Here is a 15,739-nt window from a genome sequence, read left to right on the forward strand (position 1 = left end):
TAGTGCTAGCCCACTGAGATACCATGCCGTATCGAAGCATGAATACCCCACTCAGACACATTATACTGACTCCGAGCCGACCAGTCCTTGTTGTACCCATTATTGCAGAGCGCCAGGCAGGGACCAACAAGTACCATATTTTAACGTCTTTTGGTATGACGCGGTCGGGGATTGAACCTGCGACCTTCCGCTCTCCGGGCGGACGCTCTAACCACTACACCAGGGAGGCGGTCGACACGATCAGGGTATTGAACCACCATGGTAGATGCTGTATCCACTAGGCCACAGGCGGTTTTAATATTTGTAAACTGCACATCAAGCTGCTTAATATAATCACAAACCTAGAATCAAAATATTGGTGTGAGTGAGGTATGATGCTCTTTTGAGCAGTATTTAACTGTATGTCATTCAAACCAGTCTCAAAACTCAGGAATTGAGGTCAGGTGGAAGAGAGTGAGTGAGTTTAGTTTTATGCTGCTATTAGCAATATTCCAGCAATATCAAGGCGGGGAACACCAGAAATGGGCTCCACACATTGTACCCCTGTGGGGAATCGAACCCTTACCTTTGGCGTGACGAGTGAACGCTTTAACCACTAGGCTACCCCACCGACCCTTAGGTTGAAGAGAAATCTGTGGGGGTAAAGCAAGATGATCCTAATATATTGTGGGGGTGATACTTGCACCCCTTACATTGGCGTGTATTACATCATCCAATGACTACCTCTGATATGGGCTACGGTTACATACAAGAAGAAGAAGTGAATGACCAGTGTTGACCAGCCACTTCGACCTTAGTTAAATCTGTAATGTCACTCAAGAAAGATAAAAACTGGGTGGCCTTAACATTTCCTTTCAGAATATTAACAAAATAGCAGCCTATTCTGGGAACCCAGCATCTTATCCAGGGCCCCGTTCCTCAAAGCGATCGTAGCGCTACGACAGTCGTAAGTCTATGTTAAAGTATGGGAGTTACGGCTGTCGTAGCGCTACAATCGCTTTGAGGAACGGGGCCCTGGTCGTAAAAGGATTGGATGGTCAGACTTTTTGAGTTGGTTTTTACATAATCTTGTCATGATGGTGTGGATTGTTGCTCCTAATATCACTCACTGGATTGTCTGGTTCAGACTTGAATATATACATCACACCATCATTGGGTTAAGTGCAGAAAACAAAACAACATAGATTCAGTATAAATTTGGTCCAACATTAGATCAGTCTGTGACAGATAAAGGGACATAACTCTCACCTTTGTCAATCATTCATTCATAAGCTATTTTCCTCATGAATGTACCCAGGAATCTATCCAATTGTTTATCCCAATCATAATAAACTAACTTCAAAACAAAGAATTCAAAGTCATGTTAAATTTGAATTTTGATTTATTTGATGATTAATTGTCAGCACAGGTAGGTATGATACTCAGGTAACAGATGGAGACCAACAAACACAGAAACATAGAGTTGCTGAAATGAGAAATCAAGAAATGTACACGTCAAGTATCCTGTTTACACCACAGGTCTTTCATGGCAAATAATGTTTGTATCCTGTCCTGGGTGAGTAACTGAACTAATAAGCTGCTATCATTTTCATCTGCTACAATGTATGAATGTTAAGAACATACAATGCTATTCAATGCATAGTTTAATTAATAATTAATTAGTATACTGTTTGATTGACCTGATAATTCTGAAATGATAATGTTTTTTTTCTCATATTCATCCAAATTAGATCTTCTGAATTCATCTGTATTGACCGGTAGCATAATGTTTTTGACAAGTATCTGATTTACTGCATTTTTACATAATAACAGTGCTGTACACCTAGCATACATAACCCAATCAATCTCTTCATGAAGATAAATATCCAATCTGTCACAAGAATTGAAATAATCAGAACATTGAGTGCGTTTAGTGTGTAGTGATTTAGCAAAGATACCAAAGTGAAGGGACTCAATTAATTGACTTGACAATCATCAAACTGATCTCACAATGAGGGGAATAATATGAAATGCTCAACCAACCATTACATATCTGGAAACTGAATTTAAACACAGTAAAGCTCCTCAGTTTTATGTTGTTGTTAAACGCCGCACTCAGCAATATTCCAGCTATATGGTGTCAGTCTGTAAATATTTGAGTCTGGATCAGACAATCCTGTGATTGATGTCATGAGCATCTATCTGCAGAATTGGGACAGGATGACATGTGTCACTGACTTGGTTGACACATATCATTGTGTCCCAGTTGTGTAGATCGATGCTCATGCTGTTGATCACTGGACTGTCTGGTCCAGACTCGATAATTTACAGACCGCCATCATACAGCTGGAATATTGCTGAGTGCGGTGTTAAACAACAAACCAGTCAATCACAATTTCATCAAGTAAGTGTACAGCATGTCAAATATGTCAAACACAGTACATTTGTTTTCTTAATCAATGTAAAAACAAGTGACACTTAAAAACAAGACACAAAGGAAATAACCTGCATGACTTCAGAGTGAAAACAGTCAAAACTCACATAACATTGTTTTCATTGTACAAACAATTGTCCAAACAACAAACAAGCATCATTTGACTGACAGCAATGTACAAGTTATGTACATGGCTTCGATAGAGCATTGTTCCCTGAATCAACTACATCTTTGATGTTTTGACAAGAAATAACAACATCGCTGTCAACTTGTCGATACAAAAATATACATGTAATTCACACCAACAGTATTTTCTGCAGTTTGGGGAATCAACGATTACTTTATGAAAATTGAAATATGAAACTGGCATGAGATGTATCACGTGTCAATAACATTTTAACAAAGAAAGACTTGCGTACATACAAGAAATGACATAAAGAAGTAAGACCTTACGCATAAGACTCTTCCGCACAATACCTTTACGTATAAGAAACTTACGCTTAAGACCTTTACTCATAAGACCCTTATGTATAAGACCCTTACATATAAGATCCTTGAGCATAAGACCCTTCCGTATAAGTGCCTTGTGCATTAGACATTTATGCATAAGACCCTTATGTATAAGACCCTTACGGTTAAGACACTTAGGCATAAGACCCTTACGGTTAAGACCCTTTTGCATAAGACCCTTATGCATTAGACCCTTACGTATAAGACCCTTACGTATAAGATCCTTGCGCATTAGACATTTATGCATAATACCCTTACGGTTAAGACACTTAGGCACAAGACCCTTGCGCTTAAGACCCTTTTGCAAAAGACCTTTACGCGATAAGACCCTTACAGAGACCCTGAACATACTTAGTTCACTTGGAAACAGATCATTTGAACCAAATGTTCAAGCCATATACGGAAAACAACAAAATTATACAAAACAAATCTTGAGAATGGAATTGCATATGTGGTAGATTTTACCCATTGTTCAAACAAATGATATTTTTGTCTTTAGTCTTAAGACCATTGGGTTTACTCAGACCATATCAGAATCATCTAAAATCAAATCATTTCTCTTTGATCCCTTTAAACAATATCACAAAAGAAAAGAAAAATGTCCCTATTTACTGAAACACTTTGAAAACTCATATTCAGATTTTTGCAAAATTTGGAAAATTAGCAAAAAAATCAAAGTTGTTCTGTGTATTGAGGCATGAGGTAATCAAACACAAATTTTGTTGTTGTTTGGGTCTGAATCTCAAACGATGTGTGTTGAAACCGACATTCCAATGCTTGAAAACATGATTATGCATTTTCAATGTGCGTCAGTATATTAAGTAAGGCCAGACAAGCTTGATTCACTATTTAAATAAAAAATCAAGGGTCATATTTCCCCATTTGTCTTGTTTTTAACACACAATCATCTTTTGGGGGTTCATTGATTGGGGTTAAATTCTCCCTGTTTAAGTGTATTCATTGCAAGAGTGATTGGAAGAGATAAAAACGTCACTGTCAATTTCCGATGAGGAATGGCTGAAAAATGATAGGAAAATCTATACAAGGGGTAATTAAAAGGAGTAATTAAATCTCTTTAATAAATAATAATTACATCACAGTTATGTCCTGGAAAAAGTGGTATAATTAATGTAAAACACTACTACTACAGATCAGCCTCTGTCTAAATCCTGTTTTATGAAAAGACTCGACTAAAAACGTTCCATGGATGAATATCTCCAATACACTTGTGAATTTGGATTTATTTTATTTTTCACTATGGCAAAATGATATTTTGGCATATGTGAGTTAATATTTTTCCACTCCTCCTGAGTATTGACAATACAGAAAACTGTAAAAAAGAATAAATAACTGCTGATTAGCAAAGAATCGCATGATATGAAGTTTATACAAAAAAGTTGAAATAAAAGTAAAGGATTGATTGCACTGAGATGGTGGGGAGTTCTGATATGACTAGTCGTGAGTACTAGCTCGGTAACCATGGTAACATACAAAATGATATTTACAAAATATACAACATATTCTTGCTTCAAGGAATAAGTGTAATCGAAATGTTGTCAATGGTCAATGAATGTCTCAAATTCACATGAATTTATCGTTAACTGTCCACAACATCTGTCATTCTAAATTATTCTTGCATTTCATGTGATTTTTTGGTTTTGAGACAATAAATAAATTTTCCTTTTATACTTGCAATGATATCATGATTTGTTTCGAATACTAACAGACAATGAAAGATGAGGCTAGTCCAAAAAGAAAAGTGATCAATTATTTGTAATCTTGAAAAACTCTTTTCTGATTTCTCTGTAAACAAACATGGTGATCCTCAGACCTATCAGCCATATGTTCAGATCACAGGATGAAAATGGGTACATGGGATTTCAAGGCAAACAGATGGGATGAATTGATATAAAAGTTATTGATGATATACAAAATATTCAAGTTAATCGATGTAAGAGTCAAAAATCAAATCCTCAATAAAGGGCAGTATCTTTATCACAAATCTGTCAATAAATCCTTGCCTTAATTGAGTAGTCCAAATGATCATAAAATATTAATTTATTGCTACACAGAATCATTGTCTACGCTGATGAAATATTTTTTAAAACAAAGCCAGCTGAGGCCCCAATTCTTTCTCAAATCAAATCTACGTCTATCAAGCTAGCAGAACATACAAAGTTTAGAGATTAATCATGGCCTTGTTTAATTTTTTAGCATTCTCTCAAACTTAATCATTGTCATAAATGAATGAATCTTGAAAATCATAGAAACTGATAATCTCAAAAACAATAACAATACCTTCAAATCAATATTAATCTCAGAGACACATTTATGTATTTCTAAAGAATGATATATGATTTTACAAAAATGTCACTTAAATCCTTTCCAGCTGAAAGAATTGACCCAAAGTTTGAACATCACACATCAATTTCTTCTGGATCAGAGTTTTCTTTTTGTAATAACCTTTTCACAACCTCACGGTTTGCGGTTAGGTTATCAGTTGATTGATGATGCTCTCGATAGCTATCATCGGAACTGTCAGCTGTCTTGGAACTCGAATCACCAGATGCACTGTCTGCATTTTTATCCTGCTGCTTTTCAAGGTCAAGCAAGGACAAATATCTCATACTGTCTAAATCTTTGGTTCGGATACAAGCAGAGTTATCACTTCTGCTTCTGAACAGTTTGTGCCGCCAGGTTTCTGGCTTTTGAATATTCAAGTCCCCTAATGCTGACCTTGACCTTCGAAGACCAGCTTTAGGTTGACCTACTTGTTGTTCCAAGTAGGCATCAATTGCCGGTCCCTGAAAGTTATCGTCACCACTATACATGCTTTGCGAAGGTAAGCTATGAGTTGAAGCACGTAATTTTGACAAACTGTCCTGTCGCATACTTCGAAAGGCTTTGTCGATTTCAGACTCCATGCTATCAGCAAGACTGATAGATGAAGGTGGTCGGAAAAATCCACTGCTTGCCAAACTGCTTTTGCGACTTTTTCTAATGTAGCCATCGGTTGATGCCAGATCGCCCTGAAAGCGAACGGTATCCTCCATTGAGCGAATATAAGCACCATTTACAATTCCATCAAAGTTTTTAAACGTTGACATCTCTGTTTCATGTGTCTTAGTGTAAGTATCCACAATTTTATTGATGTCCGTCTCCGCCTGGAATCGAACATATCCATCCTCAATAATCAACATGGATGGAGGTCGTGACTCATCAGTTGTACTGGGCTGTATCACAATGGGAACAATATCTGTGCCTTCATTCAAATATATTTTCTTCTTCTTCCCATTTGTATGTCCGTTGCTTCTTTTGTTGGTTGTCATGTACAAGCGATCATACTCACTCCAGCCCAGCTTATCACTCTGATCGCCTTTACCTCCACACTGACATATCTCCATACACGGACCACACAAGAAACTGCATGTCTTTAGTTCTGTATAGCGAAATGGCTGCGAAGCCACGTAGGCCATGATAATACACATTAAGCACTCAACAAGTCGTAAAGCAGTGTGGTACAACCACCAAGGCCAGGGTTCTGGCTTTTTGTCTGAGAAAACACCATATACACCTATTATGGCGTATATTTCCAGCCCGATGGTCACAAGACCTAATATGGACCCCATGAATGTGACCTTGACTGCTAAGCTCAAGGTGAACTTGTGTTTATAACTTTCGGATCCACTTGGGTAAGTCTTTCCAGTAAGCATGTACTGGTAGTTCTTTTGTCGTTTCACTGCCGAGGAGTACAGGTATCGGAATATGTAAGCATATCCAAAGAATAAGAACAATCCCCAGCAGATGTAAAACAGTTGGCACACAAATAGCATGATGTTCATTCCAGCATAGGTTCCCACAAGAACATCTGTTGTGATCTGGAGAACAAAATGAAATAAGATGACGGTGATTAGGATTTGGATCTTTTGAACTCGGGGTGGGACAAGTCTCATTTGTGTTGCTTGTAGCAGAGCATAAAGCAGGATGCTGAAGGCTGATGTCAAACAAGGGAAGGCTGAGCTGTAGAGGAGATAGTTGAGCACTGGATGAAACGTTTGATTGGAATTGTAGCCATCAACAAGAAGGAAGACAGCTCGAACGGTACACAACATGAAGATGAGGAGGTTGAGGGTGATGAAGTATTTCTTGCTCAGAAGCCTGTTGATCTGGTACAGTTTGATCATACTGGTGACAGTGTAAAAAGATATTGCTGCAAATATTCCCCCTAACATGTACAGATGGATCTCCCAAGCAATGTTCCATTTCTTTTTGGCATCTACCCAGTCAGGGCCTGGTTCAGCTATGGGGATGGTTGTGGAGGAACCGGAGGTAGAGCTGGGTGTGGCTTCACCCTCGGGCTCTGCCTCACCCTCTCCTTCCTCAGGATTGCTGTCATGAGTTGCCTGGGTGCTGGATGGTGAGTGTGCCTCAGGCACAGGCTCTGATGTTGTGCTGGATGGTTCTGGGGTGGAAGTCACAGATGTCTTGGAACTAGTTATCTTGGTGATTTCATCTGTTGCTGTTTCCGCAGCTTGGGGTACATATATCATTGGAAGACGAGTTACAGTGCTACCTGGTTCTGCTTTTGGCTGTGGGTGTGTTGTTGGTGGTGGTATCTCAGGTGATGTCTCAGGGATGGTTTCTGGTGATGTTTGTGGTGATGTCTCAGGCGTGGTTTCTGGTGATGTCTCAGGGGTGGTTTGTGGTGATGTTTGTGGTGATGTCTCAGGGGAGGTTTCTGGTGATGTTTGTGGTGATGTCTCAGGGGAGGGTTCTGGTGATATCTCAGGGGAGGTTTCTGGTGATGTCTCAGGGGATGTTTTTGGTGATGTCTCAGGGGAGGTTTCCGGAGATGTTTGTGGTGATGTCTCAGGGAGGTTTCTGGTGATGTTTGTGGTGATGTCTCAGGGGAGGGTTCTGGTGATGTCTCAGGGGAGGTTTCTGGTGATGTCTCAGGGGAGGTTTTTGGTGATGTCTCAGGGGTGGTTTCTGGTGATGTTTGTGGTGATGTCTCAGGGTTCTTTTGGTGATGTTTGTGGTGATGTCTCAGGGGAGGTTTGTGGTGATGTCTCAGGGGAGGTTTGTGGTGATGTCTCAGGGGAGGTTTCTGGTGATGTTTCAGGGGAGGTTTCTGGTGATGTCTCAGGGGAGGTTTCTGGTGATGTCTCAGGGGAGGTTTCTGGTGATGTCTCAGGGGAGGTTTCTGGTGATGTTTGTGGTGTTGTTTCTGGTGATGTTTCAGGAATAGGTTTGACAGACGTCTCAGCAATGGGTACAGCAGACGTCTCAGCAACAGGTTCAGGAGATGTCTCAGCTATTGGCAGCAGGGTTTGAGCAGTTGTGAAAATTTGTGTTGGAGAAGTTTCACTCACAAATGCATCCTTTGCATCAAAATTTGAATAAGCTTCTGTGGAGGATCCATCCCTGGATTTACTGACTGTTGGGAGTGTGGACACTGAACCATCATTAATAACTGAAGTGGAAGCACTTAGAGAAATCGAACTCAGTGTTGTAGAATATAATCCACTGACATCACTATTTGCAGCAATTTGAAATTCTGAAGAGGTCTCTTCTGGAGGTATTTTGAGATTGAAGGGTATAGCAGGGTCAGGCAGCTTAGTTGAAGATAGACTTGTCATACCCAGAGATGATGAGGACACTTGAGAGTGAGATTTTGTCAGGATTTCTGGAGATTCTGAACCCACACCATTAAGCCCACTGGTGTTCCTAGCAGTAGTAGGAGCAGTACTGGGGTCAATTATAGGAATGTTTGTTGGTGATGAAACTGGAATGGTACCTGTGCGATTTGTGGTCGTATCCAAACTAATGCCCTGTGGTAATTCAGTGCTTTGTTTAGTTTCAGACCCTGTTACACTCGTGCTACTACTAGTGAGAAACGTATCTGTGTTGATCGATTCCTTTTCAAATGGGGGTGATGTGTACAGACCAGAGTTTCTGGTCCTGTCTGGCCATGAATTCTGATCAGAATGGCCAGTGCTCAGACCCAGTTTACCTACACTTGACTGACCCTCTGAAACACTTGAAGAATCAACGCCGCCATCCTGCACACTATCAATGCTACGCTTCTGTCGAGATAAGGAAATCAAATTTGTCCGTTTTGAAGCAGCAGAGTTGATAGAAGTCTCATTGTGTCTCCTGGTATTGCCATGGCTTATCCTCTCCACCCCCCTGCCCTTGTTATGACCACTTAGACCATCGAAGAATTTGCTCCTGGCTAAAGAAGGAGAAACTTGGCCTTTGTTCGACTTGGTTTCGTGATAACGGTTTCTATATGAGTCTCTCACAGAATCCTTCACATACAGAAAACTTAAGTCTTTCACATCACTTTTCCCCGAGGACCTGCTGAACTGCTGCGCTGATATTGATTTTAGCCTGGATGTGGTAACTAAGTCTTTGTTGGTGAAAATAGATCCATCATACCACTCGCCATTCGACCTTGTTACCAAAACGTTTCTTATATGTCCCCATGTGGTTTGTGGCTTAAATTTCAACACATATTCACTTGCTGTTATAACTGGGACATTCTGTTTCCTGTCTGCTGAAACACGGCCATCTTGAGTCGACCCTTTCCTAGGGTTCTGTCCAGACAGCCCGACACTCTTAAATTTCAATCCATCTTCGTTCAAGTCTTTATCAACGGTCTGGTACCCATTGTGCTTATATGAGTGGAGAACATCCACAAAACCTCTCCCAGAATTAATCCATTTAGCCTGAGGACGACCATGTGGAGTTTTTCTCACACCAACAAATTTCAAGTCGTCTCCATTTTTCAACTCAAAAGCACCACTGTGATCACTCCAGCAGGTTAACACACAGAAGAATACCACAACAGATATGTTGGTCTTCATGACTGGCAATAGTGGGAGACATCACTTCACGGATTGTGGGCACAGTTATTGGGGATACCACTAGACTTTGTCTTCATCTTGACAACTTAACCACAGTCATCTGTCAGAGTTGTTCTACACCAGGCATGTACATCCGTTGTGCCAGACACCAGCTTTCAATAGGCTCTTGTTTCACCTAAAAGAGACAAAACACAATTGTAAGAAATTGCACCTTAAAAGCTATTTAATAAGATACAATGCTGCCTGTCATTCTGAACCTAATTACATTGTCGGAGTTCTGCAAACTTCCAGAAATGGAAAGACTATTTCTAACTTCGGAATGCCATTTGTGTCACTCATGGAAAAATAACTGTACTGTTTTACATAAAGACCCAGAAAATGGTGAAAGTGTAGTGATTAAGATGGATCAGGTGCTCCCGCCATTGTGATGGGGAATGACAAGTTCATTTGGTACAATATAAGCGTTAATTTACTAAAACATGAAAACAAACCATCATCACACACTGACTTTGTAGGTCAATTATATATGCACTATCAGAGCACAATCTTGATTGCAAATGATTGTTGACACATGTCATCATATCCCAGTTGCATAGATCGATGCTCATGGTGTTGATCACTGGATTGTCAAGCCCAGACTCATTTATTTACAGACCGCCACCATACAGTTGGAATATTGCTGAGTGCGGCACTGAACAACAAACAAACAGACAGACAGACAGACAGACAGACAGACAGACAGACAGACAGACAGACAAACAAACAACCAACTAATCCTGGTATAAAATGAACCAAAATTATTCTCGAATTCATACCAAACAGTTTTATCACAAATAGAATAATTACTCCAAGTTCCACACCAAAAAGCTGTGTCAATATATACAACATAATCAAAGCTTCGTAATCAAAATACTGAACTTTTGAATCAATAAACACATACGTAATAAATACCTATACACATTTTATATTAATTTAATCAAATCAAATAAATCTGAATAAAGATATGTATTCCCACAGACAAAACACAAATTCTCCTTAGAATCTAAATCAACAATAAAACAGCAAATGAATACCAATGACTGTCATCACACTATAATCCCATAGATGGTCACCTTCGACTTCTCACCATCAATAACTTCTTTCATCCACAATGAAAGGCTTTATTGCCCATCATTTGCACGAGCACACAAATCCCCCGATGGCCAATAAGCTTTATGGTAATCCACAGAAAAAACAACATTAAGCTCAAGTAAACCTCACTAAATCTGTATCGCCAATATCTGTCTGATCTTCGTCGATATCACGCCAACACTTGTCAGTATCATTCAGAATCTCGTCAATATCACCAATCTAATGGTCTGATTTCAACCACTTGATGAGCGTGGCGGTAGACGGTCCGTGATTCCACAGATACTGTGATTGTGGCAGTTTAGTGCGAGTATTCCCCTTGTAATGAGGAGCACGCGGTTTATTCTCTGCCCTTCCCCACGCTGACATTCAATAAATCAATGTATGTAGCACTGCTAACATTTTTCGGTGTACATTGCATGAGCACATCCCTGACAAGCCAGGCGTGACTACTGCTTCCCTCCAATAGACAGTTTACACTTATCACTGGGTACATCTACGTCATTCTACATAAAGGCTTGTCTCCTGCTTCAGTTTCATTGGAACAAGATACGTTAATGTCTCACTGGGAAATGCCATGACAGGCAATGATTCAACTTAGTGACAAATCTCACCACTCAAAAAATATCCAGGCCTCATTATGAAATGTCAGGGCAGAGCAATGACTTCATATTTCTTCATTTTTTAACAAATCTCATCAAATTACAAATGTTTGTTTTGACAGAAACAGGTCAAAGGCAGTTAAATATAAATCAGTGCCTCAAGGTTTGTTGGTTTAAAGTGAAGGGAGTCGGCAAACAACAAGTCAGTTAATATAAATATTAAACATTTCAAATATATTTTCTCATTTCAGGATATATGCTTTGCCAGTGACTCTCCAGGGGATTCAAGGTGTTAATGGGTGTTTTTCGAGTGGGGATTGAAGGTGTTAATAGATGTTATCAAGTGGGGATTCAGGGTTTAATGGATGTTATTCAAGTGTTGATTCAGGTGTTAATGGGTGTTATTCAAGTGTTGATTCAGGTGTTAATGGGTGTTATTCAAGTGTGGAATCATGGTGTTTTCAAGTTGGGATTCAGTGCATGAATGGGTGTTATTCAAGAAGGGATTCATGGCTTAATAGGTGTTTTCAGTTGGGGTTCAGGGCATTAATGGATGTTATCAAGTGGGGATTCAGGATGTTAATGATGTTATTCAAGTGGGATTTCAAGTTGTTAAATGAGTGTTATCAAGTGGGGATTCAGGGTGTTAATGAGTGTTATCAAGTGGGGATTTAGGATGTTAATTATGTTATTCAAGTGGGATTTCAAGTTGTTAAATGAGTATTATCAAGTGGGGTTTCAAGTTGTTAAATGAGTATTATCAAGTGGGGTTTCAAGTTAAATGAGTATTATCAAGTGGGGATTCAGGGTGTTAATGAGTGTTATCAAGTGGGGATTCAGGGTGTTAATGAGTGTTATCAAGTGGGGATTCAGGGTGTTAATGAGTGTTATCAAGTGGGGATTCAGGATGTTAATGATGTTATTCAAGTGGGATTTCAAGTTGTTAAATGAGTATTATCAAGTGGGGTTTCAAGTTGTTAAATGAGTATTATCAAGTGGGGTTTCAAGTTGTTAAATGAGTATTATCAAGTGGGGTTTCAAGTTGTTAAATGAGTATTATCAAGTGGGGATTCAGGGTGTTAATGAGTGTTATCAAGTGGGGATTTAGGATGTTAATTATGTTATTCAAGTGGGATTTCAAGTTGTTAAATGAGTATTATCAAGTGGGGTTTCAAGTTGTTAAATGAGTATTATCAAGTGGGGTTTCAAGTTGTTAAATGAGTATTATCAAGTGGGGTTTCAAGTTGTTAAATGAGTATTATCAAGTGGGGTTTCAGGGTGTTAATGAGTGTTATCAAGTGGGGATTCAGGGTGTTAATGAGTGTTATCAAGTGGGGATTTAGGATGTTAATTATGTTATTCAAGTGGGATTTCAAGTTGTTAAATGAGTATTATCAAGTGGGGTTTCAAGTTGTTAAATGAGTATTATCAAGTGGGGTTTCAAGTTGTTAAATGAGTATTATCAAGTGGGGTGAGTATTATCAAGTGGGGATTCAGGGTGTTAATGGAGTGTTATCAAGTGGGGATTCAGGATGTTAATGAGTGTTATCAAGTGGGGATTCAGGGTGTTAATGAGTGTTATCAAGTGGGGATTCAGGGTGTTAATGAGTGTTATCAAGTGGGGATTCAGGATGTTAATGATGTTATTCAAGTGGGATTTCAAGTTGTTAAATGAGTATTATCAAGTGGGGTTTCAAGTTGTTAAATGAGTATTATCAAGTGGGGTTTCAAGTTGTTAAATGAGTATTATCAAGTGGGGTTTCAAGTTGTTAAATGAGTATTATCAAGTGGGGATTCAGGGTGTTAATGAGTGTTATCAAGTGGGGATTTAGGATGTTAATTATGTTATTCAAGTGGGATTTCAAGTTGTTAAATGAGTATTATCAAGTGGGGTTTCAAGTTGTTAAATGAGTATTATCAAGTGGGGTTTCAAGTTGTTAAATGAGTATTATCAAGTGGGGTTTCAAGTTGTTAAATGAGTATTATCAAGTGGGGATTCAGGGTGTTAATGAGTGTTATCAAGTGGGGATTCAGGATGTTAATGAGTGTTATCAAGTGGGGATTCAGGGTGTTAATGAGTGTTATCAAGTGGGGATTCAGGGTGTTAATGAGTGTTATCAAGTGGGGATTCAGGATGTTAATGAGTGTTATCAAGTGGGGATTCAGGGTGTTAATGAGTGTTATCAAGTGGGGATTCAGAGGTGTTAATGAGTGTTATTTATCAAGTGGGGATTCAGGATGTTAATGAGTGTTATCAAGTGGGGATTCAGGGTGTTAATGAGTGTTATCAAGTGGGGATTTAGGATGTTAATTATGCTATTCAAGTGGGATTTCAAGTTGTTAAATGAGTATTATCAAGTGGGGATTCAGGCCGTTAATGAGTGTTATCAAGTGGGGATTCAGGATGTTAATGAGTGTTATCAAGTGGGGATTCAGGGTGTTAATGAGTGTTATCAAGTGGGGATTTAGGATGTTAATTATGTTATTTAAGTGGGATTTCAAGTTGTTAAATGAGTATTATCAAGTGGGGATTCAGGGTGTTAATGAGTGTTATCAAGTGGGGATTCAGGATGTTAATGGGTGTTATCAAGTGGGGATTCAGGGTGTTAATGAGTGTTATCAAGAGTGGGGATTCAGGATGTTAATGAGTGTTATCAAGTGGGGATTCAGGGTGTTAATGGATGTTATCAAGGGGATTCAGGATGTTAATGAGTGTTATCAAGTGGGTATTCAGGGTGTTAATGAGTATTATCAAGTGGGATTCAGGATGTTAATGAGTGTTATCAAGTGGGGATTCAGGGTGTTAATGAGTGTTATCAAGTGGGGATTCAGGGTGTTAATGAGTGTTATCAAGTGGGGATTCAGGATGTTAATGAGTGTTATCAAGTGGGGATTCAGGGTGTTAATGAGTGTTATCAAGTGGGGATTTAGGATGTTAATTATGTTATTCAAGTGGGATTTCAAGTTGTTAAATGAGTATTATCAAGTGGGATTTCAAGTTGTTAAATGAGTATTATCAAGTGGGGATACAGGGTGTTAATGAGTGTTATCAAGTGGGGATTCAGGATGTTAATGGATGTTATTTAAGTGGGGTTTCAGGATGGTAATGGATGTTATTCAAGTGGGGATTCAGTGTGTTAATGGGTGTTATCAAGAGGGGATTCAAGATATTAATGGTTGTTATTCAAGTGGGATTTCAAGTTGTTAAATGGGTGTTATCAAATGGGGTTTCAGGGTGTTAATGGATGTTATCAAGTGGGGCTTCAGGGTGTTAATGGGTGTTATCAAGTGGGGATTCAGTGTGTTTATGTGTGTTTGAACGTGGGGGTTCAGGATGTACCAGGAAGATGTTTAGCATAATGTCCTATGTCATCACAGGGAGTGTTTCAACAGCGTGACACAGCACATAAACGCAGGCTTTCCTATAGGTTCATTTTCTAGGACACTGAATGTTCCTGATAATATCCTTGGATATTTTTTCAGTTTTTGTAATAGTAGAGAACAGCTTATCAAAATTTACACACAACTTGGAAAATTGTCCTAATTGTCCTAAGACATTTGAATGAGTGAATGTAAGGAATGATTCCCTTGGATTCCTGTAAATTCTGGACAAGACAACCCATAGAAAGTGAACAGACCATGCCCGTGGAGCATACCACAACCTGGAGCAGACCACACCCAAACAGCCAGGGAGTCCTCACAGAATCAAACATGGGTTGACTAGCCATCATATTCTAATAAATGGTCAGCATAAATCACAGAATCCATTACATAACATGAAACAGTTATAGAAAAATTGGACTCAAATAAGTAAATAAAGATAAACTGAAAACTAAACTACACTTAGGCTTGAAGATAATCCCAAAATTTGTACAGTGGGATATAAACAAACTTAACTTAATGTGAATTTTCCTTATTGTATTATGTGGGGAACTCTATATGAATCTCTTAATAAATTCATAGGGTGTTTCAGGTAATAATATGTGGAACTAAATATGAATCTCTTGATAAATTCAAAAAGTAATTCAGGTAATAAATATGTGAAACTATACATAAATCTCTTTCCCAAAATATATCATCCTTAAAGTCTATTGGTACCTTACACATCAATATTCTACTTCTAGAAGCTAGCAGTGGTGCATTATATTATGTTAACAGGGCTCCAGATAATTTTTCATGATCAGGAGTACATACTCCTTATTTTTTCAATATAGGAG

At 38.9% G+C, this 15,739-nt stretch overlaps 2 protein-coding genes across 8 annotated transcripts in view; both read right to left on the reverse strand.

The window, feature by feature from the left end:
- Positions 1 to 2,647: 2,647 nt before the first annotated feature.
- LOC124254109 lies at positions 2,648 to 7,483 on the reverse strand. Of its 2 annotated transcripts, none has more exons than XM_046687982.1 (2): positions 3,131 to 7,483; positions 2,648 to 2,920 (listed from the first exon to the last, which is right to left on the reverse strand). In XM_046687982.1, exon 1 carries the CDS (start codon positions 7,471 to 7,473, stop codon positions 5,341 to 5,343), a length of 2,133 nt encoding a protein of 710 aa, XP_046543938.1. In that variant the 5' UTR covers positions 7,474 to 7,483; the 3' UTR covers positions 2,648 to 2,920; positions 3,131 to 5,340. The 2 variants fall into 2 exon arrangements, with proteins under 2 accessions (XP_046543938.1, XP_046543939.1); XM_046687983.1 differs by having other exon boundaries at positions 3,116 to 7,483.
- Positions 7,484 to 7,566: 83 nt separating this feature from the next.
- The window catches only part of LOC124254110 (mucin-5AC-like), a 76,778-nt gene continuing 68,605 nt past the window's right edge, over positions 7,567 to 15,739 (reverse strand). For 3 of the 6 annotated variants that reach the window (XM_046687985.1, XM_046687986.1, XM_046687984.1), the window contains one exon: positions 7,567 to 9,967. In XM_046687985.1, coding sequence (XP_046543941.1) covers positions 7,936 to 9,792 — 1,857 coding nt within the window. In that variant the 5' untranslated portion in view covers positions 9,793 to 9,967 and the 3' untranslated portion in view covers positions 7,567 to 7,935. The other 3 variants (XM_046687988.1, XM_046687987.1, XM_046687989.1) reach the window with 3 other exon arrangements.

This window comes from Haliotis rubra, unplaced genomic scaffold (genome assembly GCF_003918875.1).
Source record: "Haliotis rubra isolate DU_JTF1 unplaced genomic scaffold, ASM391887v1 Scf564, whole genome shotgun sequence".
In the NCBI taxonomy this organism is placed as follows: domain Eukaryota; kingdom Metazoa; phylum Mollusca; class Gastropoda; order Lepetellida; family Haliotidae; genus Haliotis; species Haliotis rubra.